This window comes from Cervus elaphus, chromosome 23, assembly GCF_910594005.1.
Source record: "Cervus elaphus chromosome 23, mCerEla1.1, whole genome shotgun sequence".
NCBI classification, from domain to species: Eukaryota; Metazoa; Chordata; class Mammalia; order Artiodactyla; family Cervidae; genus Cervus; species Cervus elaphus.
Window position 1 is genome coordinate 61,330,296 of NC_057837.1, and position 23,623 is coordinate 61,353,918.

Here is a 23,623-nt window from a genome sequence, read left to right on the forward strand (position 1 = left end):
AAGGAGTGAGTCAGGCAGAGGCTCCGTGAGGCGTGGGACAGAGAGTGAACTCTGTTGTCTAGAGGGCCGCCCGCTCAGCCGCCTCTCCTGTTGTTTCCAGCTCTTCTCTAAGCTTCAGGCAGTCAAGGCAGAGATCCATGACCTCCAAGAAGAGCACATCAAGGAGCGACAGGAGCTGGAGCAGACTCAGAATGAGCTTACCAGGGAGCTGAAACTCAAGTAAGTCCTGGACCTTCCAGGGCACCCCAGCCACTTGCTGCGTTGTTGTTTGTTAAACCCATCAGAAGACAGGGCCCCTGCCTACTTCTCTCCAACTCTCACCACCTTGTCTGTCTTCTGTTTATTTCTAAGAAAGTTATTTTCTGTCTCTGCATCCCGCCTGTTAACTGCATATCTTCACCAGATGATCTCCAAGTTCCTCCCACTCTGCCTTCCTGAAGCCATTATCTATTGATGAAAGGGAATCTTTTATTAATTAGAATTTTCTGAATGGTATAAGGAACACCCAGATATCCATTGCCCAGCGGTGGTGGTGGTTTAATCGCTAAGTCATGTCTGACTCTTGTGATCCCATGGACTATAGCCTGCCAGGCTCCTCTGTTTATGGGATTTCCCAGGCAGGAAGACAGGAATACTGGAGTGGGTTGCCATTTCTTTCTCCAGGGGATCTTCCTGACCCAGGGATCGAACCCAAGTTTCCTGCATTGCAGGTGAATTCTTTACTGCTGAGCTACCAGGAAAGCCCAAGATGCCATGATAAACAGTCTTTTGTCCTCTATCTTTCATAGTTTGCTTGCTTTTGGTTTTTTTGTTTATGTTTTTTTAGGGGGCTGGGCTGCACCATATAGCATGCAGAATCTTATTTCCCCCACCAGGGATTGAACCCCTGCCCCCTTCAGTGAAAGCACAGAACTTAACCCTCATAAAAATACTTTAAAGCAAAACTTACATCATATTACCTCATTCCTACATACTTAGATATGTACCACAGTGTTGTTTTTGTTTTTTTTTTAAGAAAATCTTTATTGAGACATAATTCACATACCATACAATTCATCTATTTAAAGTATACAAGATACAAGTCAATTTTTTTTTGCCTGCACAGCTTGGGGAATCTGTTCCCTCACCGAGGATTGAACCTGGGCCACAGCAGTGAAAGCCCGGAATCCTAACCATTAGGTGACCAGGGAGCTCCCCTATAAGTCATGTAAATATGTATATATATGTTTACTTGACTGTAAAGTCAACTACAGTCTAATTTTAGAACATTTGTGTGTGCCTTCACCCAAAGAAAATGTGTACCAATTGTCAGTCACTCCTTATTTTCTCCTCCCCCAGCCTTATAAGTAACTGATCTACTTTCTGACTCTGTAAATTAACCTATTCTGGACCTTTCATATACTTGAAATTATATAGCATGTGGTCTTTTGTGACTGGTTTCTTTCAATTAACATGTTTTCAGGAGTTATCCGTGTTGCAGCATGTTAGCACTTTATTTTTTAGAGCTGAACCATATTATATGAATATTCCATTAATCAGTTGATGGACATTTGGGTTGTTTCTACTTTTCAGCTATAGTTAATAATGCTGCTGTGAACATTTGTGTCCAAGTTTAATTGTGGACTTAACATTTTTAGTTCTCTTAGGTTATCCAAGAGTCTTACGGATTTAGGTCTTACATTTAGTCTATGATCCATTTTGAGTTAATTTCTTATATGGTCTGAAGTATGATTCCAAATACATTCTTTTGCATGTGGATATTCAGTTGTCCCAGCACCTTTTGTTGAAAAGTGTCTTCTCTCTTTGTCTTTGCATCCTTGCTGAAAATCAGTTGACCATAATTGTAAAGGTTTATTTCTGTACCCTCAGTACTATTCTGTTGAACTATATGTCTATCATTATGCCAGTACAACACTGTCTTATTTACTGTAGTTTTGTACTAAGTTTTGAAATGAGAAAATATGAGTGCTCCAATATTTTGTTCTTTTTCAAGATTCTTTTGGCTATTCAGGGTCTTGTGCATTTCCATATAAATTTTAAGATCAGCTTCTCAAGTTCTGCAAAAAAAAAAACACAGTTGAGATTTTGATTGGAATTGTGTTGACTCTATAGATCAATTTGGAGAGTATTGTTATCTTAACAGTATTAAGTATGCTGACCCATGAACATGGGATGTCTTTCCATTTATTTAAATCTTCTTTAATTTCTGTCATAAATGTTTGTATTTTTCATTGCATAGTCTTTGCACTTCTTTTGTTAAATTTATACCTAAGTGTTTTATTTTTTTGATGTTATCATATAAGGAATTGTTTTCTTAATTTTACTTTCAGAATGTTTATTCTGAAGCTACTGTGTCAAAATTAAAATTGATTTTTATGGATATAATGATATATTTTCACCTAACAAAATTAACATTGTTTCTTAGTATTCTCTCATAGCCTACCCATATTTGGATTTTCTTGGTTTATTTATATTAAGATCTACATAAGGACTATATATTGCATTTAGTTATTATGCTGTTAAGCTTATTTTAATCTGAAGCAACCCCTTTCCTTTTTAGAAATTTGTTTTCATAGTTGTCTTGTTGAAAAGGCTGGGGCAGTTAGCCTAGAGAAATATACCACGTTCTGGATTTGTCAGTCTGCTGCTTCTTCATGGTGTCATTTAGCTTGCGTCTCTATCTTCTTTACTTTCCTGTAACTGAAGGTGAACTCTGAAGGACTGGTTCTTAACCTTGATTACACACATAAATCATTGGAGGAGTTTTTAAAAATAGTGACACTTGGGTCCTACCCAAGAGATTCTGATTTCACTCGTATAGGTAGTGGTCCTTAAACTTTCAGCAGGTACCAGTTCATCTGAAGGGCTTGTTAAACGTGGATCACTGGGCCCCACATCCAGAGAATCTGATTCAGCACATCTGGGGTGGGGCCTGAGCATTTGCATTCACAAGTACCAGCTGTTGTTTCTGCTGGTTTATGAGCACACTTTGAGAATCACTGATCACGAGGACTGACTAAGATATTGTAAATGATACTGATGTACAGCCTGGCTTGAGAACCACTGAGCTAATGGTTTCAACCAACAGTGATCTTTGTGTAACTCCATTATTTCATTAGGGGTTTTGCAAATTAAAAAATTTTTTTAAAAATATCAGTTCTTTCACTTCATTTGCTCAAAGTTTTCTTTAAAGAGGAACTTTTCATTGAGAAAGAAATGGCAGTCCACTCCAGTATTCTTGCCTGGGAAATCCTATGGACAGAGGAGCCTAGTGGGCTACAGTCCATGGGGTCGCAAAGAGTCAGACACATCTTAGCAACTAAACACAACTGCAGCAACAAAGGCCCAGTGCAGCCAAAAGTAAATAAATAGAATAATAAAAAAAAGAACTTTTCAAAGAGATTCTTTTAATGATTAAGTTGTAAATTTGGAAAGGAGCCCTTAAAATTAAATATATGTGTTAGTTCTCTTGCTAGGCATGTACACCTAGAAAAGGTCAGAACAAAATATGTCAAAATGTCTATCTTTGAGTACTGAAATTGTGTGTAATTGTATTTCTCACATTTTCTTTTCTTTAAAAAAAATTCTGTTTTAGCCCTGCATAGAATGTAGGTTCTTAGTTCCCTGACCAGTGATCGAACCTGCACCCCCTGCATTGGGAGGTCAGAGTGTTAACCACTTCACCACCAGGGAAGTCTCACATTTTCTAATGTATAAATAAGATCTTTAAAATCAGAAAAAAAAAAGAACCCGAAATATATGAAAAATCACTTCTTAAATGGTCAAAGAGAAAATGTCATCTCTTCTAATTATTTTTTTTAAGGAAGTCATTTTCATTGTTCTGTCTCTTATTCATATCTACTGAATAAACAGCAAGCCAGCCTGTTTCTCATAGTCCCCTCGACCTCTGTGGAGTTTGTTCTGTGTGTCTCGCACGTTCACATCCTGTTGGCATTGTTATATCCTGAGGTCTGGAAGGAGTGCGCTCAGAGAGGGGCAGGAAATAGTCATCACCATGGAGAGACACAGCTCAGCGGGTTCCAGTTTCATTGTCTGCCGTGTTCCCTGGGTGCGTCTCAGGCAGAGACTCTTCTCAGGAATGGTCTTCATTCGCAGGGGTCTAAGGGGCTGAAATTCATCTTGTTCTCCTCTTTGTTCTGGTGATTAGAATGTGGAGTTTTCCACCTTGGGCAACAGTCCGTAGGACTGGAGGAAGGCATTTGAAATTGTAATCTGTTTTCAGCATTTTGGAAATTAAGGAGCAGGTTTAGCAATTCCAGTGGCCCTCCCCCAAGTACTTAGCACAAGTTCACTGCAGCATAGCCCAGGCATTGCCTTCCTTTTTATTTTTAAAAATTATTTATTTATTTGCTTCAAAAACTGTGGGATCTTAGTTCCCTGACATCAAATCCAGGCACCTTGCATTGGAAGTGTGGAGTCTTAGCCACTGGACCACCAGGGAAGTCCCTGCCTTCCTCTTTAGTCCTTCCACCTCCTCAAACTGCTACTCCTTGGGGATAAGTGACCTTTCCATATGCCTATGATAGCTGCTACTAAGTTGCTCTAGTCGTGTCCAACTCTGTGCGACCCCATAAGATGGCAGCCCACCAGGCTTCCCCGTCCCTGGAGTTCTCAGGCAAGAACACTGGAGTGGGTTGCCGTTTCCTTCTCTAGTGCATGAAAGTGAAAAGTGAAAGTGAAGCCACTCAGTCGTGTTCAACTCTTAGTGACCCCATAGACTGCAGCCTACCAGGCTCCTCTGTCTATGGGATTTTCCAGGCAAGAGTACTGGAGTGGGGTGCCATTGCCTTCTCCATTCCTATGATAGACCTGTCAGCATACCTGAGTGTTTCTCTGTCTCAAGCAGGGGCCAGTGTCATTCATGTCTGTACCCCAACTCCTAGTATGATGGTAGTCCCGTTGTACCTGCTCAGTAGATATTGGTTGAGTGACTTGGCCCTTACCTGTCACTTGCTTCATGTGGGACCAGATAGCCAGCACCCCATTCTTGTTCTTTGTCCATCTATTCACCTGTGTATGTGTGCTCTTACAGGCATCTTATTATAGAAAACTTCATTCCTCTGGAAGAAAAAAGTAAAATTATGAATAGATCCTTCTTTGATGAAGAGGAAGATCATTGGAAATTACATCCTATAACCAGACTGGAGTAAGTCACTATTGACTTGTAATGTGGGAATGGGGTGGGGTGGAATGTTGATAAGCCGGACTTGGCCAGTGGAGAATGGTAAAATGCAGTCTGATTCCTTTAAACTTGGAACCAACTGCAGCTGTGACTTTGTGGCTGCTGTAAGTTCATGAGGGAAATGTTTGGTGACGAGTGTGGTATTAGGAATCGGGAAACATTATCATAGTGAACTAATGGCCTTTCCCAAGTTCCTGCTCTTCAGCTTCCCCAGATGTCCAGTAAAGTGTGCCAAGCCAAGGGAGGGGCAGTACATAGGTGTTATCTTATCTGTCAGTCTGACTGTGGAGGATTCTCAGTCTATGTCTGGGTCCTGCTGGAAAGATGAGAGAAGTCTGCCAAGGATGTGGGAGTGGGGAGTGTGGACAGCTCAGCTTCATGCCTGCTATCTAAGAACGGGATGATGACTCAGAGCCCCTTCAGCTTGAAAGATGCGTGATGCTCACACATGAATCAGAAAGCAATTCAAGCAGAAAATATAAGCAGCTCCCACCCCATTTACATGTCAGCCCTCAGTCCAGGGAGTTTCCCATTTCAGGTTCTACCTAAAGGAGGCTCAGAATTTTCTGAGTGCTGGTTCCACAGTCCCAGTCTTGGGACTGTGGGACACACTCTGGCCTGGGTCTTGAGCACACAGTCCATTTCCAGGAACCAGCAGATGATGAAACGGCCAGTCTCAGCTGTGGGATACAGGAGACCATTGAGCCAGCACGCAAGAATGTCCATGATGGTTCGTCCAGACGTTCGATACAGGGTGAGAAGATTGTACTCATGTTTCTCTCCTCTCTGTCCTGGAGGAGTTTTAATTTATGTAAACCCTTTGACCCATCTGCAAAGTCACAATTTGTATCCTGATACTTTTAAGAGGGACCTAAGGACAGCTACATTAATAATAACAATTATAACAAATAATACGTATGATTAATGAATCATAAATAACAAGGTAAAAGAGAATGAGATTTAGAAAATTAGGACTAGGGAAGGAGAGAGTACAAACATACTGTAGGTACTCTGAGGCCAATACACATTAATAGTGAGTTTCAGAATGGCCTTGTGGGGAGACGGGAAAGAAGGATGTCTAATAACAGGAGATGGAGGTTTGTGAAAGAACTTGTGGTCCTTCCATTTAACAGAATATGTGTGAGTCATGTAGTTATTTGAAGTGACATAATTGATAACTAGTTAATGACCCAAACACATTTTACAGTAAAAATACCATACAGGCTTCTATTTATAATCACTGGCCATGCCCCAGGCAGTGTACTCAGCACTTTACTCTGATTGAGCCCTCTCACCCACTCTGTGTGGTCAGTCCTGTGGCTTAAAAGTTCAGGTAGCTGGTAAGTGGATGAGCCAGGAGATGCAGGTATTACTCAGCTATAGAACAATTGGTCCTGAAAGCGTATATATGAGTTAAAAAAATCGGGTGCAAAGTAGATAAAAATGTGAACTGGTAATTGATGGTTAATGGAAGCACATTCATTTAAAATTTTCTTCTTTTTCGCTTGTCTGTATTTTTTATAACTATCCATGGGGAACCTCTGTTATGTTTGTTTATTTAGGCTGCACTGCATGGCTTATGGGATCTTAATTTCCCTGACCAGGGTTCGCACCTGGACCACAGCAGTGAAAGCACCAAGTCCTAACCACTGAATCGCCAGGGAATTCTCTGAATTACTTTTATGATGAAAGATTGTCACTTAAAAAATTTAAGATTGGCACTTAAAAAATTGTTTTTGAGTCTCCCTGGGCAGCCAGAGCAAGGCAGATTAGGACTAGTTAACTCTTCAAGCACTGTTGTTCCTGGCACTGAGTTATTCTGAATAAGGAAAACAAAAGCAAAAAAGAGGTTATCAGATGTGGCTTTATGTCGTGGAAGATGAGGGATGTGTCAGAGTCCTCAGAAGCATTTTTCTAGCAGTTTCGGAGGGTGCATATCTTGCCAGTTTATTTCATGTCTTCAGCCTAAAAACATGATTTTAAAGCCAACAATCAGATATGTGGGTTTCCAGGGGGCTTACCTTGATCCAGAGATAGAATTTCAAGCAGTGGCTCTCAGATGATTTTTAGCAACGGACCTGCTCCATTGAGAGACATGTTGTGCAATATCTCAGTATATAAAATTGATCAACGGAGCCACTCCATTCTCTCCCCTAACCTTCTTCCAGTTGGTTTCCCTCATGCCCCTGCTGGGGCCTTGGGGCTTGAACTCCACTAGTGGGAGGAGCTAGAGGGGAAGATGTGGAGCCATGGGTGTTCTTCCCTCGTCACCCTCGGCTTGGTGTTTAGGGGCTAGGAAAAGGCCCACCACAGAATATCGAGTGAGGGAATCTATCTACAAGGCCAGTTATGAGGCAGGGCCTGGTCTGACTTTCAAAATCTGATAATAAGCACATATACTGTCCCCTGTACACACTCCACACATATGCACCATACCTGCCTCCTTTCCTCTACAGCCAGAAAATTCATCAGAGCTGCTGTCGGTGTGGAGATTATTGGTGACTACGATTTTCTTGTGCATATCTTTTTGTATTTTTACAGTCTAAAATAAATGGGTTGTACTTAATTTATTATTTTCTCTTGATTATTCCCCTTAGGATGCAATACACATTCTTTTTTTTTTTTTTAAAGGAAAATAGAGAAAAGTAAAATAAAAGTCATCTGAAATGGCACTAGGAAAACAGTTATAAAACTACATCACTTTTTCTAGACAGACGCTTGGTAGGCTTTGAGTAGCAAGCAATCTGAGGTTCTGTTCTTGGGTTTAGATTGTTTGAACTGCCTTTGTCTGATTGGATGCCATCCTAGCTGTCTTGGCTCTGCTTCTGCAGGCAGAAAACATCATGCTGCTGGAGCTGGACATGCCCAGTCGGACCACCAGAGACTACGAGGGCCCTGCCATTGCCCCCAAGGTCCAGGCCGCATTGGATGCGGCTCTGCAGGACGAAGATGAGATACAGGTGGATGCATCATCCTTTGAAAGCACTGCACATAAGAAAACCAAGGCCAGGTGAGTGGCTTTGGGGACCTATGTTTGAACAGAACATGCTTGAACAAGGACAGATGAGGGGAGAGGGTAGCAAAAGTGCTTGTTTATTATGGAACTAAGTGGCAAAGCCCGAGTTAACCTTGGTCTGTCTGCATCCACAGCCCAGGCTCTGAGCCTCAGTTTAAATAACCAACCACTTAATTTGGTGCTCAATTAGAAGTCCTGTCTTATTAAATTCGGGATTAGAAGTTTAAGGAAAATAACTGAGCACAAAACCAGAAATGGAAGGCATTTTACCTGCATACTTAGTTTTTTGGTTTTTTTTTTCCTTACCAATTTAGAGAAGACAGTCAAGATGTTATTTTAATGGAAGAACAATTACTGAGAATCAGAGTCCCCCCCTGAGGTGTCATCCGTCCATTGGTGGGTCATGTTGGCTATCCCAGAGGGTCAGGCTGTGCCAGTCTGTGGTGGTTTTACATTGAAAGTCCATGAGGCAAGGCCAATCTGAGACATAGTGGCCCCTGATGGGAAGGGAGGCTTACCTGCATCAGAGACTGTGATGGGATGTGTAATGGACATTTGTGCTTGATTCTTGCAGGCCTAAAAGTGGAAGGAAGTCGGGCTCCTCCTCCTCTTCCTCAGGAACGCCCGCATCTCAGCTTTATCCACAGCCTCGGGGGCTAGTTCCAAAGTAAAGCCACTTCCCCCTCTCCCAGGTTACAAACAGCCTTGCCTTCTGGGAGAAGAGACAAGCAAAAACCTACAGAGAGGACTTGACCCCAAACTCAGAACCATTCCCCTGGGGAGAAGCAATGGCCTCTTTGCCGATGAACCAACTTAATCTGGTTGAACATGCTGGTCGCAAGATGGCAGTCAGCTCCTCTGGGACCTGTCCTTTAATTAGCATCTCAGAACTGCCTGGATAAGGTAAAGTGTGATAGCCGGAGTGGAAAGCAAGAGAGTGACCGGTGACCTTGCTTTCCTTCTCCCTTGCCACCTCCTCTCCTTTTCCTTGCCGTCCCATCCTCTCCCTCTACTTTTCTAGCCTGTTCTTTATACTGGGCTCCCTTCTTGTTGAACAACAATAGGGCAAAATCAGGAGTCACCTCAGCAGACCAAGTCTTTGGAGCCTCAGGATAAAGTGGCAATGAGTCTGAAAAGCGAAAGTCCTAGAACTTGATTGAGCAGGTGCTCGTTCTTGTAGGTAGAAAGTGAGAAATCTCATTTGGAGCCAAGCCTCTGAGGGGCACGGTCCATGCACCTCAGTAAGAAGTGGATCTGCCTTTGGGGTCTGCTGAAGGAGCAGATATTTTCCAAGGAAGCTGCCAACTTCTGCTCCAGAAGGATTCCATGTCAGAAGCAATAGAAGTAACACTTCCTCTGCCTCCTTGGAGAGTTTAGGGAAACAGCTTCTTTAAAACCTTAAAACCATGACCATCTTATCCAAGACGTGAATCTGTAAGCTGATGCCATGTCTATACGCTGCGTCACTTTGCTCTTTATTGGTCACCATCTATTCCCATGTACAATCTCTGAGCGAACTTGCCTGGGCCCATCCTCTGCCTCTAGAGCATGCTCTGCAGTGGGCCTGTATTTTGGGAAAAGGGAGGCTGTCTCTGCCTTCTCTGATGGGACCAGAGCTGGGGGGATGAGACACAGAGTGGTACTTCTGCATCCCCCGTTTTGCTCCATCCTTGCATAGAGAGCATTGGGGTGACGAGGTCGGTGCCAAGATGGAGTCATAAGGCTCTGTGCAGTGGCGAAGGAAGACAGGACAGCTGGAGGCAGAGGAATCCTGCCTGCCTCCCGCAGGAAACTCACCTAATCCTAGGACTGGGACTCCCCCGAGGCAGAGCCCGGGGCGGTAGCGAGGCATGGCCGTGAGATCCAATAGTTCAGAGGAGTTAGGAGTTCTGTTTACATATACTAGTTTGGTTTGTAAGTTTTAGTTCTCTGTATTATTGAAATTCAAAATTTGGCTTTATGTTGGTCATTAGGTGGATGTTACTCATTTCCCCCCATGAGAAGCTCATAAGTGTGTGTGGGTGTGCAAGCACAGTGGTGCCTATGTTCTTTGAATGTGTCGTGTGTGTCTGTAAGAGAGAGAGAGACCAAGAACTTGCCCGACTTTAGAAATACACTAACGTGCAGTTGTTGCCTTTGTCTGTATTAAAGGCCCGCTGAATGACTAATCCAGGCTGGAAGCTCCCACGTGGGTGTCTGAGTCCACGAGCCAAGCCTGAGGGGACAATATGTGTCCCTAGTCGGCCATACCGGCGCACCTTGCTGGCACCGTGCCTCGGGAAGGTGGCGACTCAGTGGGCCTTGAGTTATATTTTAACTCAGCTGCTCAGTTCCCAGGGCACCTTTCTGGATCAGAACCCGTGGGAAAGAGGAGGTACCGAGTGCAATGTCTTAGCGTCCTGCAAATGGAGATCTGTCGTCCACCAGCTTATCTCCTGTTTAGTAACCATTCTTTCTGAACCCAGGGCCCTTTTCAGCAATTCCCGGAGCATAATGGAGGCATCCCTCATCTTTCTCGGGATCAAACTCTGTTCTTTAATATTTACTAAGAGTGTCCCTGTTTGAACAGGAACCAAATGATGGGGTGGGTAGCCTAAGATGGTGACCTGCTGGTTACACCTGTCTCTTGCACTACGTTTCCTTGAAGCTGATCTGAATTCTGTAGGCTGAACATTTCCATCTAGGAAATCTGAGAATTAAAAATTGCAGATAACCCTGTAGCTGAATACTGATGTCTCAAGGTGACTATTCTGACCATGGTTGGTTGAATGACCATGGAACTTTTCTAAGAAGGCAAAACAAGTAAGCCGAGTTGACAGGCGGGGTCATGAAAACAGGCCTGCCTTGTACTCAGCTGTGTTCATTTGGTGGTCTTTGAAATGAAGTAGAAGAACGCCTGGCTGGAGGTTGAGTCTCCGGTGCTTTTCTTCTCTCAAAATGGATCCGATAAATATTCGAATAGAGTAGAGTGTCCTGCTGCCTGCCACCAGGAAGCTGCTGCTTTGGGCTCTGAATTGAGCCAAAGGTGTAGATGTACCAAGATGACTGAGGGACCAGGTTTTTATTGTCTGTAGTCATGCTAGAATGTTTCAAGCCCTCTGAGGGCCTTCACGTCAGCAGCAACTAATGAAATCTGGCAGCAAGGCCCCAGGATCTAATAAACTCATCCGAGAGAAGGAGTTTGAGACAAACGTGCAACCGCCTACAGGAATGTATCTGGTTTCAGATTTCAAATCCCATGTCTCCCAGGCCCCTGGATTGAGAACTCAAGGCCACAAATCATAGGCATGAAGCACTTTCTTAAGACTCCACCCTAATGTTGGATGGCTCCCCGTCGAATGCCTGCATGCTGCTTGAAAGGCACCACCCGCATCTCCACGACCACGGGCGTCAAGAGAGTTGCTCAGCTCCGGCACGGGCCACGCTCTGCTTCTCCTGTGTGACTCTTATAAGTGCCCCTTCACTGAATGTAGAATCCTTGCCAAGTTTGTGAGAAGTGTCCATTCCCTGTCAACATGGGATATCAGTCCAGCCTCACATTTCCCACTGGAGGTCGAGGCTCAGCACGAACACCACCTTGGGCCATCTCAGCACCATCAGTGGATGAAAATGGGGCTGTTAATACACTCTAAAAGCCATAATCAGAATGCTCAGAAGGACCTGGATAAGAACAGCGGGCCTGGCTATTGTCGTTGTGCAAGGTTGTGTCTTGTACTGTTTGGAAATCTGCCCCGCCTCCTCCCTGCCCTCGCTTCTTGAATGAAATGCTTCTGAGGTTATTTATGAAAGGAGTGATCCTGGCACAGGCAGGAGGCAGTGGGCTTTATGGCTCCTTGGAGTTACTATTGATCTTGACCTTCTCTTTGGCTACCTTTAGACAAAGAATATACCAATACTTGGGGCTCTGAGTTTTATAGTCAATATTTATTTGTATCATCTCTTTGTCTAGGAATGTAAAAGTGACTCTAAACTAAGATGTGTAATAAAAATCAGATTTATTGTACCTCCAAAAAGGTGTCCTCATAAATGACTGATGCTTCTGAGAATGACATGCCGGTGGCCGACACACTGCCAATTTCTTTTAAACATTTGAATTTTTCTAGTGGAAGGAGGGTGGGAGTGGAACATGAAGCCTGAGTTGGAATGTTGGCGTTTTAAAAATATAGCAGCAAAAAAAAAAAAAAAAAAATATATATATATATATATATAGCAGCAAGGTAAAGGGACATGAAATGAAAGAGTGACAAAAGAATGCTTTTTGTGGTTTTTCCATGGAAGTTCCTGAGACAGGCATGAAATTACTTTTAATTTCTGTTTTGTTTTTTAATGTTTCTTTACATTTATTATATACTTCAGAATATACATTTTTTAACACAAAAATATTTCATGTTATTTACTCTCAAGAAAAAAATTACCAGACATGAGCGACTCATTGGTCTTATGGTTTCTTATGTGCTCAGGCCTGCTGGAGTGTCCCCCTCCAGGATGGAGCGGGGGGTTATGTACCCTGTGTGAGGAGTGGAGACTCAGTAGAAGGAGTTCAGACCCTGGACTCTGAGCTCAGCTTGAATCCTGCTTGTGCCTATGCTTACTAGCTGTGCAACTGTGAGGATTTTAGTTTTTCTCTCTAAACCTTGGGGGTGGGGGGGGGGTCCTTGTCTGTAAAACAGGGTCATAATCACACCTGGAAGGGCCACTGTAAGGATTAGCATTGCATTTAAAGCAACAAGTACACAAGTATGTGGATGAAAGCAGAAGTTTTCAAACGTGGTTACTGGGAGTTCCCTGGTGGTCCAGTGGTTAGGACTCTGCACATTCACTCCTGAGGGCCTGAGTTCGATCCCTACTTGGGGAACAAAGATCATACAAACTGTGTGGTGCGATTCCCTCATACCCCCAAAGCCCCCACCCCACCCCCGCCACCGCCAAATAATGAAGTTATTTGGTTATTGCTGTGACAGGGCCCTGGGTTCAGAAGACACCATGAGCAATTTGCATCCTAAGAACTAGAAGCTAGTACTGGGTATATTATGTTCAGAAAACCCTAGGCCCCTATAGAAAAGCAGATAATCACTTAACAAATACATGTTGAATATCTCCTCTGTGCCATGCTGTTCCAGGAACTGGATATAGAGATGTGAGCAACATAGTCCCTGCCCACACACAGCTTGTGCTTGCATGGGAGAGGGAGGTGGGGTAAATGCTAACCAAACGCACCTGAATGTATAATAACCAATCATGACAAATGTCGTGACGTGATATTATGGGAGAGTAATAGGAGCCTGATTTGGATTGGGTGAGTAAAGAAGGGAAGGGCTTTCTGAAGAAATGGCATAAAGTGAGATCCAGAGGACAAAGAGTTATCGGGACAGAAATAAAGAAAGAAATTTGTTCAAAGAGGGCACAGCACCTGTGAAAGCCTCATGTAACAGACAACTAGGATTTCACGGGAAGGTATCTGCAGTCCTTTTCTACCCTCACTAGGGGGAAGCATGCAGAGCTACCGTAAAAAAGATTATAGTATAGGACTTTAAGAATAGGTATACCAACAAGAAATGGAAAGAGCAGAGAGGACAGTGGTTTATATGAGTAGGCAAATGATCCTTAACTCTTCAGAAGATGCCCTCAAACTACATTTAACATCCCTATAGACCCCTTTCTTTCCCAAAAGAGTTAAAAATCATAGGTTAGCCTGGCCCACATAGTTAACTATTTTAGAATAAAATCAAAACTCATTAGCCAGAAAGCAAGGGTTCAAAGTGTGATTTGAAGAATTATGAGTGTGTCCTTGAAAGTGATAGAGCTCTGGGTGGGTCAGGGGCTAACCTATCGGGAGGTACAGGGCAGGGTTGTTGGGCAACTTGGAAATTCCTGTTGACTCACCAGGTTGTCTTCTCATCTTCTGGATTGTTTTAAGGAAAAAAAAAAATCAAGAAACTACTTAAACCTCGTGTGACAGAGTAAGAAGTATGTAGTTGGTCTTCATCCCCCCCAAAACTTCTACCAACCCTTGAAATTTCTTTAACTGTCAGAGTAACTTCTGGTGTTTCTAACAAGCCCCTTTCAGCCACATCAGAGCTTAGGCTAACAAAGTGACCTATGGATAGCTTCAGGGTGGAGGTTGGTTGCCAGAGGAACCGATCATGTGATTAGTGTTGGAACTTTCAGCACCCCTCCTGACCTCCGGGGAGGGGAGAGGAACTGGAGATTGAGTTAATCACCGATAGTCAATGATTTAGCCATTCCGGCCTGCCTAATGGAACCTATCCATAAAAGCACCTGAACGATGGGGGTTTGGAGCGCTTCCAGGCTGGTGAACTCATGAAGGTGCTGGAAGGACAGCATGCCCGAAGAGGGCCAGGAGGCTCCATGGCCCTCCCCTGACCTTGCACTATGCAATTCTTCCATTTGGTTGTTCCTGAGTTGCATCAGTAAAACAGTAATAGTAGCTCAAGTGCGTTCCTGAGTTTCTGTGAGCCATTCATTCTAGTAATTATTTAACCTGAGGAAAGGATTGTGGAAGTTATAGCTGGTTGGTCAGAGGTCCAAGTGGCAACCTGGAACATTGGACTAGCCTCTGAAGCGGGGGGGCAGTCTTGTGGGACCAAGTCCTTAAATACTGGGAGTTAGTGTCAGTATTGAAAACTGATTTGTAGGACACCCATTTCGTGTCTGGACAATCAGAGACTTATTGGGTGGAGGGGGAAAAAAACCCATGCATTTCATTGTCAGAAGTACTGTGACTAAAAACAGTTGACCTTGGAAACTGTTTTGAACTTCATGCTGACAGTCTGTCTCAGGACGTGTGATTTTGGCAGGCCGTCTTGTACTAGAGTTGCCATCTGATTGAAGTTTACCCTGAGAATCTGGTCTCCGAGGACCATGCGGTGGTCACATCTGCCAACGGGGTTGTCAGTGGCGTTTATCAAGGATGTAACCGTAGCTCTCACAGCTGCTCCTGTTTCATCCTCTCTTTCTATCGGCAGTCTGTGGTTAACCATCCCCGGGTGCTTCAGTTAGGCGAGCTGACTGGGGATGGCTTTGGGGGTGGGGAGCAGGCAGAAAGAGAGGTGGCTCACCCGCATGGCTGGGGACAGTACCGCCCACAGGAACTTGCTGAATGCTCGAGAGTGCCAGGTGTCTCGCTCTGCCCTGGAGACAGAGAGGAGTCACATGTACTCCAGCCCTTCTGAGGTGGGGAGAGAGAGAAACAGGATGAGAGAAGCAAGTCTCAGAATGGTGATTCAGGGTGGTTAGGACCTTCTAGAAGGCCGGTCTCCTCCCCTCATGCCACTCTCCCAGCCCTCCTTTTGGGTGCTCGGTAATGCCAGGCGCTTACAGGCCATGACATCTTCACATGTGCTGTGCCCTGTTTCGGTAATTTCTCCCCACTTCTGCTTGGTTCACTCATACTCATCTTTCAGGTACTCATTTAATGCCATCTCTTCTAAGAAGCCTTCCCAACCACCCGTTCTGGCTTCCCCCGTCTCTACCTGGCTGTGCAGTGTCTCTCACTGAACCGTGTTTCCTTCTAAGCCCTTTCCCCAGCTTGCAATGTATTTGTTTGCCTTGGTCTCCCCAACTAGACCCTAAGTTCCCTGAGGGCATGCTGTGTTATCTTCTCCAGCTTGACGCTTTGATGGGTCAAGTGGTAGGGTCAGTGCTGACACCCGCAGCTCAGAACAGAGTGTTTTCTGTCAGAGGAAAGGGTGGTAGGACGGGAGAGGTGGAAAAAGACTTCACAGCGGAGGGGTGCTCCTGCAGAATGGGCAGGGTAGCACCCCGCTCCTAGGAGGAGGGAAGGGCATGGCAGACAAAGACAACAACATGAATAAGGACAGGGAGGGTGTGCTGGAGTGAGGGAGCAGACCGTGAGAAGGGGCTCAACTCCATGGCACAGCCTGTAGATAGAGGGGCGGCCCTTGGAGGCTTTTTTGGGGGATGTTGTGTGTGTGTGAGGGAGTGATGTCAGGTCCTACTTACACTCCAGGCGTTTTCTCCTTAAGCCAGCCTCTCATGCTCCTGTCTCCCTGAGATAACAGGAAGCAGTTTCACCAAGTGCTGCTTTAAGTCTGCCTGCTGTTCACACAGGTTTTCTGGGCTCAGTTGGCAAACTCCATTCTGCAAGGAGCTTCCCCTGGCACAGCTCAGAACCCAAGGAATTCCAAGGGTTGACTGTGACTCGGTTCCCTTGGAAATGGGGCTGAGGCATTTTTCAAAGCAGTAGAATGGAAGGTGGTGCCTTTGCTACATTTAGGAAACAGAGAAATTAAACTTCTGCCATTGGTTTTGAAATTTATCTTCTTTGGCCAGTGACCAAAAGATTTACCAAATGCTGTTCAACACTCTGTGCCAGATTTCAAGGGCTACATACGACTCAGGGCCCTGACCTTCTGGAGCTCCCAGTCTGGTAGGGAATTATCATCCCGCACAAATACATACATTTCAAAGTGATCAGTGGCTCAGATACGGCACTCACAGGGTGCAGTGAGGGGGTTGTAGACGTTTCAGTGCACGGTGTGTTAAATGTGGTGATGAGTCTTCTTTGCTTGATCTGGGGCAGTGAGAGGAGCCAGCACTTTGGTGTCAGATCCTTTCTCATTTTTTGAGTGTCTACTATGTGGGGGCATTGTTCTAGTCGCAGGGATCCAGGATGAAGCTCCTGCTCCCAGGGATGGCATGTTCTAGTGGGGGACACAGGTGGTTCACCAAAAGTGTGGACTTTTGGTTAACCAAAGGTGCCCTGAAGGACAAGGCAGGGCAGGGGTGAGAGAGAGACGAGCAGGGGTTGGTGGCTGGCTCAGGTTGGGAGGTCAGCCAGGGCTTCTCTGCAAAATGTTTTCCATTTGAACAGAGCCCTGAGTGAAACTGGGGAACAAGCATGGGTTTCTGGTACCAGGACCAAGAGTATTCCAGGGAAGAGGAACTAAGGTACCGAGGCCTGGAGGCTGGGGTGTGTTTGAGGACAATTGTGGTCGGCAGGCAGGGACAGGTGGCGGGGGGCCAATGCTGAATTGTAAATGAATTTTATTTTTAGGCCACTGGAAGCTTTTAAGCAAAAGAGGGAAATCTGACAGGAATGCTTTAATAGGATCCCTCTGGCTGCTCTGTGGAGAACAGGGGAGAGAGAGCAAGGGAGAGAAAGGAGACTGCTTAGAAGGGGTGTGGTGGTTTGGAGACGAGGTGGTGGCTTGGACCAGGCAGTGGGAGGCAGTGGGGAGAAGTGGGAACACGTCTTAGCAAATACGCTGATTGCTGATAATTGTATGTGAGAAGTGAGAGACAAAGAAGAGGCAACAGCGGTTCCAAAGTGTTCCAAAGTTTTTGATCTGAAACTGGTGGAAATTCCACCCCTGCCACTTCCTTCCATGCCCCCCGCCACCTTTAAGATAAAAGGCGTTATTAAGATATAATCCCCCTACCATGCATTTTACCCATTAAAGTGTATATAATTCATTGGTTTTTAGTATATTCACAGTTATGTAATCATCAACCCCTATCAATTTTAAAACATTTTCATTACCCCCAAAACACCCATTAACTGCCACTCCCCATTTCCTCCCCACCACACAAGCTGCAGGCAACCACTAATCGACTTTGTCTCATCTGTCCAGTGCTCAGAACTCCAGTTTCCTCCTCTGTAACTTCACGGGGTGATTGTGGGGTGGAAAGGAGAGCATGAAGAGAAACAGGACAGCATGCCTAATAGTTGCCAGGCAGAGTGGCCTTGGCCTTCATAAGTGCTCTGGAAATCCCAGCTCTCCCCCACTGCTCGCCATCTTGCTGAGGCATTGTGGCCAGGGGTGAAAAGCACGGGCACTGGGCCCAGACTGTCGGATTCTGAATTCTGAACTCACCACTGACAGGTTGTATGATTATTGCAAAGGTTTTTAACCTCCCTGGGGCTTCAGATTCCTCAACTGCCATAAAGGCATCATAGCAAGTACTCCCTAAGTTGCTCGGAGGCAAACCATGTGAAGCACTGGGAAGAGTGCCTGGTGTGTAGTAGCAAGTGCTCAGGGAGGGGTCAATGTCGCAAGGCTGTTATCATTATTAAGTGAGAAGCAGGCAGGTGGTGGCTCCCAACATTGAGGCCAACTGGACATTTCTGAGTCCAGGTAGTTGCAGTGGTAATGGAGAGAGCGATCATAGATGTATTTTTAATCTTGTCCTCTGTGGGATCTCTACTTTTGGAAAAGTCACTTGTCCCCTCTGAGCCTCAGGTTTGCCCATCTGTAAAATGGGGGCGAAAGAGCTTACTTCGTGGGGCTCTGTGGAGAATTCAGTAACCTGTTCTGTACTAAGCACTGTTTTGAATACAACAGGGAAAAAACCCTGCTTCCCTGGAGCTGTGTGGAGCTAGTAGAGAGAGACAGCAAGTAATATTAATCATAAAGACAATAGTAATCATAATACATTAAAAATACATGATTAAGAAAGCAGAGATGTAGAGCACCTGGCGCCTGGCATGAGGCAAGCCTTCTATCAATGGAAGCTGTTGTGATTATTATAGGAAAGCACTTTGAAACCGTGGACAGCACTGTATTGAGGTGGGTCTCCAGGTGACTGCAAGCAAGTTGCCTTCATCCAAGCCTACCCTCATCTCTGCTCAATTAAATTTCACTCAGCCTCCAAGGCCCTTTTTGAGTTGCCTGGTTGAAGTCTCTGTCTCTCATGGCAGAGTGTTCTTTTTTCCTCCCTTCAGCTGGCATTAACTGAATGCCACTCTGGGCCAGTCCCGATGCTCGGCTTTTGCGATGAAAAACCTGAGAGAGGTCTGGTCAGCAGTGTGAATGGAGAGGCCTACAGCACTCTGTGCTACACTGTTGAAGCCTGGCTGCCTTGGTTTTAGTCTGCCAGGGGAGAGCCCAAGGCTTCTGAACTCAGTGATCAAATTAGCAGATAAATTAAGACTTCTCAACATTCTTGTTTAAATACTTCATTGGAAAAGTAAACATCTGCGTTATGGTCAAATGCATAATCTCTATTTAAGCAATAAGTGTGAAAGTGTTAGTTGCTAAATCATATCCAAGTCTTTGTGACCCCTGTAACCCACTAGGTTCCTCTGTCCATGGAATTCTCCAAGCAAGAATACTGGAGTGGGTAGCTATTCCCTTCTCCAGGGGATCTTCCTGACCTGGGGATCAAAGGGTCTCCTGCAGGCAGATTCTTTACCATCTGAGCCCCCAGTGAAGTCCCATTTAGGCACTGATCTAACCAAAGAGCTACAAGATAGAGATGTAAGGACCTGTGGAGGAGCAAAGACTTCAGGGCAAATAATTTCTCAAGGTGTAGACAGTATTCTACCAGATAAGCAGGAAATGTGGCAAACTGGAGCAGAGAGGTTTTGGAGCTGGGCTTCCCAGGCAGCGCAGGGATAAAGAATCCACTGGCCAATGCAGGAAATGCAAGAGACGTGGGTTTGAACCCTGTGATGGGAAGATCCCCTGGAGCAGGAAGGAAATGGCAACCCACTCCAGTATTCTTGCCTGGATGGATGTTTTCTTTAGCCTTCCAGCAAACTCTGAGAGCAGCAGGGTAGGTATTAACCCTCCTACCAAAGTGCAGTAGCTTGCTTCGGGTAGAACGTGCTAACCCAGGTTTGCTGCTGCTGCTGTGCCGTGCTCAGTCACTTAGTCGTGTCACTCTTTGCAACCCCATGGACTATAGCCCACCAGGCTCCTTGTCCATGGAACTTTCCAGGCAAGAATACTGAAGTGGATTGCCATTTCTTTCTCCAGGGCATCTTTCTGACCCAGGAACCAAACCCCAGTCTCCTGCATTGCAGGCAGATTCAAGAGGCAAATATTATTTAAAATATTAAAAACTATTAATTATTAGTAACAGTGTAGCATTATGAAAAGAGCTCTTGTGTCAGCCAGACTTGTGTTCAGATCCTGACATTCTCATTTCAAGTTGCTTAAGCTTTCTGAGCACTGGTTTGTCTCCCTTTTCTGTAAAATGAATGAAAAATACCTTCCTTGTAGGACTGACGTATGATAAATATGATTATATTAATATAATCCTAGGTTGTATAATAAGTGCTAAATGCCATTTAAAATCAAAATACAGCAAGCTTTATTGAATATTCTGATTATAAAAATCATATATTCTGATGATAAAACATTGAAACAATACAAAAACGTTTAAGGCAATACTTACATGTCACTGGAAATTCCATTTCCTATAGCTGATGGTGAATTTTTTAGGTATCTCTTTATGCAAACTCTTAGTTTGACCTTCCTAATATACATGGGTCCACAGTACACACCTGTCCTGTTTTCACTCAATAATACGTTATACACCTGTGTTCAGTTAATAACTATAGATTTATATTTTCGTTTTTAATCGCTTCCTAGTAATCTATTGTGTGAATCACCAGAATTTATTTAACACTGTAGATGACCACTGAAGTAATTTCCAGATGATTTTCTGTTTTATATGACACTGTATTTTTTTTCGGCTGCACCATGCAGCATGTGGGATCTTAGTTCTCCAACCAGGGGTCAAACCCTACAGTAGAAGCAAGGAGTCTGAACCACTGGACTGCCAGGGAAGTCCCTATAGAATATTGTATTAAGCAACTTCATACCTAGATCGTTGTTCGCTTCTTTCACGTCCTTCCTGGGATAAATCACTGTAAATGAATGACTGGCAAAGAATTTTCCCATTATAATTTTGTTCTATTTTGGTAAACTGCCTCCCAAAGTAGACTCTATGAATTTGTGCTTCCACCAGCATAAATTGTGCCCACTTCCGTACAGCCTTATTAACACTAGGTTCTGCCGATGTTTTTGATCTTTGCCAGTCTGACCTGTTGAAAAATGGTGTCTCACTTTTGTTTCTGTCTGTGGTTACTAATGAATTGGAAAATATTTTCAAGTATTTATTTCCATTTGTGATTCTCCTTTTGTTAATTGCCTATTTAGGCCATTGTTATTTGACTTTTTCTATTCAGGTGTTTCCTATTGACTTTTTAAGGAACTCTTTGTCATGAATATGACAGATATTTTCCTCCAGTGCATTGGCTGTCTTTTACCTTGTCTGTGGTGTTGTATTACCAAATAAGAATTTTTAATTTTATGAAGTCAAATCTTGACTTGATTTTACTTGATGGATTAAAAAAAAAAACTTTTAAACATGTTTAGAAATACTTCCATTTCCAGATTATAAAAATAGTCACTTGTTTGTTTCTTCTCAAAAAAGAAACAAGTTTCATTGTTTACATATACACCTTTGATCTAAGATGTGAAATTTAGATTTAAGGAGAGAGACGGAGCTCCAACTTAATTTTTCTCCAAATGGCTACCCAATCGTCCTGTTCTGTTTATTGACTTCCATCTTTTTGCCACCAATATGACATGTTACTTTTACTGTGCACTGCAATTCCTTATACATTTGGCTCTATTCCTATACTCTGTTCAGTTTAACAGGTCTGTCAGTTCCTTTTTCAAAATGGCATTGTTTTAGTTGGTGTAGGTACATTTTAATATTTGGTAGAACAAGTCCCAACTCATCCTCAAACTTTTCTTGGCAATAGGGCGGTGGAGTAGAGTGGTTAAATTCACGGAGTTTGTGTTCATTCAGCCAGCCTGAGCTTTGTAATTTACTCATTTATTCATTTATGGCTGAGCCGGGTCTTTGTTGCTGCACGTGCTTTTCTCTAGTTGAGGCGAGCAGGGGCTGCTCTCCAGTTGGAGTATGCGGGCTTCTCATTGCAATGGCTTCTTTCGTTGCAGAGCACAGGCTCTAGGGTGCTCGGGCTTCAGCAGTTTCAGCATGTGGGCTCAGTAGTTGTGGCTCACGGGCACGTGGGATCTTCTCGGGATCAGGGATTGAACCAGGGATTGAACCTGTGTCTCCTGCATTGGCAGGTGGATTCTTTACCACTGAGCCACCAGGGACAACCCAGCCAGAGCTTTAATCCCAGGTCCACCACCCACAAGCTGTGTAATCTCAGGCAATTTGTTTTTCTCTCTGAACCTCTGCTTCCTCATCTGTCTAAAGTTAATTGTAACAGTATCTACCTGACTGTGTTTTTGTGAGGATGAGATGAAATGATGCATAGCAAGTCTGGCACATGGTAAATGGTCAGTAAATGTTCAGTCTTTTTGTTGTGAAAAAGATGCATCTGTTTTTCCAGTTGAAGTTTAGGATCACTTTAACAATAAAATCTTCCTGGGATCTTGATTGGGATGACCTTTACTTGATATGCTAATTTTCAGATAATGAATGTCCACATGTTATAGCGTTTTCCAGCCTGAGGCAAGTTGTGCTCTTTATGGGTATATGGGTACGAGACTTTATGCTCTTTGGTAGAGTTTATAGTTTTCTTCATATAAGAGGTGCGATTTTATGTTAATTTATTTCCAGATGATATAAGTTTTGTTGTCATTTTGGTGAACATGAATTCTTTAGTCCGTAAGAAAGTTACTCACTTTTTAAATTGAGAGGGAATTGACATTAGTTTCAGGTATACAACATAATGATTCTGTATTTGTATATATTGTAAAATGATCACCACAATCAGTCTAGTTAACATCTCTCACCATATGGTACATCTTTTTTTCTTGTGATGAGAACTTTTTAAGACCTATTCTCTTAGCAACTTTCAAATATACAATACAGTATTATTAATTATCATCGCCATGATGTGCCCATATCCCCAGGACTTATTTTATTGGAACTTTGTACCTTTTGATCACTTTTACCCATTTTGTCCACCCTGCCTCTGGCAACCACCAGTCTGTTCTGTATATCTAGTCATTCATTTTTAAATGTTTATGTTGCACCCAAAGTAGCTATAATTGTTGATATGGGGAATAATTTCTCCCTGCACAGTATCAGCTTTGAGACATTCGCTTCTCTCAGCTCTGGGAGCACCCCAGGTTTCCATCCCTTGGCTTGCTGTCACTTGAAATCCATCTCTGTGATGCAGAAACTGTGTCTAATTGGGCTGTTAGCCCCCAGGGCTCAGCACACAACTTGTATTAGTACAGACTTACCAATGCCAATTAAAGACGGTGCCCCATGCTGTATTACTCTTTTCTGGAATAGAAGAGCCTCTCTTCTAGGACACAGGGCAGGACAGCAAATAGGCCTGCAGTCCCTGACCTCATCTGGCTGACAGTCTAATTTGGGAGCAGACATTGAGGAAGTCATCATAGGGTCAAGAGTGAATTACATTAAATATTTTTCCTCATTACATTTTGAAGGGAGTTTTGGGTGCTGTGGGAGTGTAAAGGACTTAGTTGAGTACAGGGCAGCAGGAAAAGCCTTGCTGAAGAAATATTCCAGGAGGAGCCCAGGAAGACTCTGCACCCAACGCGTTCTCTCTCCAGGGCAGACTAGTGTTAGCACCCAGGCCTCCTTGAATGAATCCATTCAGTAAAGAGCATCTGCTC

At 43.9% G+C, this 23,623-nt stretch overlaps 1 protein-coding gene across 8 annotated transcripts in view; it reads left to right on the forward strand.

Annotated features, from left to right (window-relative positions):
• Nucleotides 1-12,232, forward strand: part of KIF3B (kinesin family member 3B) — a 38,091-nt gene extending 25,859 nt beyond the window's left edge. For all 8 annotated transcript variants that reach the window (XM_043883790.1, XM_043883789.1, XM_043883798.1 and 5 more), the window contains 5 exons: nt 101-219; nt 5,054-5,167; nt 5,852-5,957; nt 8,035-8,213; nt 8,794-12,232. In XM_043883790.1, the coding sequence (XP_043739725.1) occupies nt 101-219; nt 5,054-5,167; nt 5,852-5,957; nt 8,035-8,213; nt 8,794-8,890 (615 nt within the window). In that variant the 3' untranslated portion in view covers nt 8,891-12,232. The remainder of the gene's footprint in view (nt 1-100; nt 220-5,053; nt 5,168-5,851; nt 5,958-8,034; nt 8,214-8,793) is intronic.
• The last annotated feature ends 11,391 nt before the right edge of the window (nt 12,233-23,623 follow it).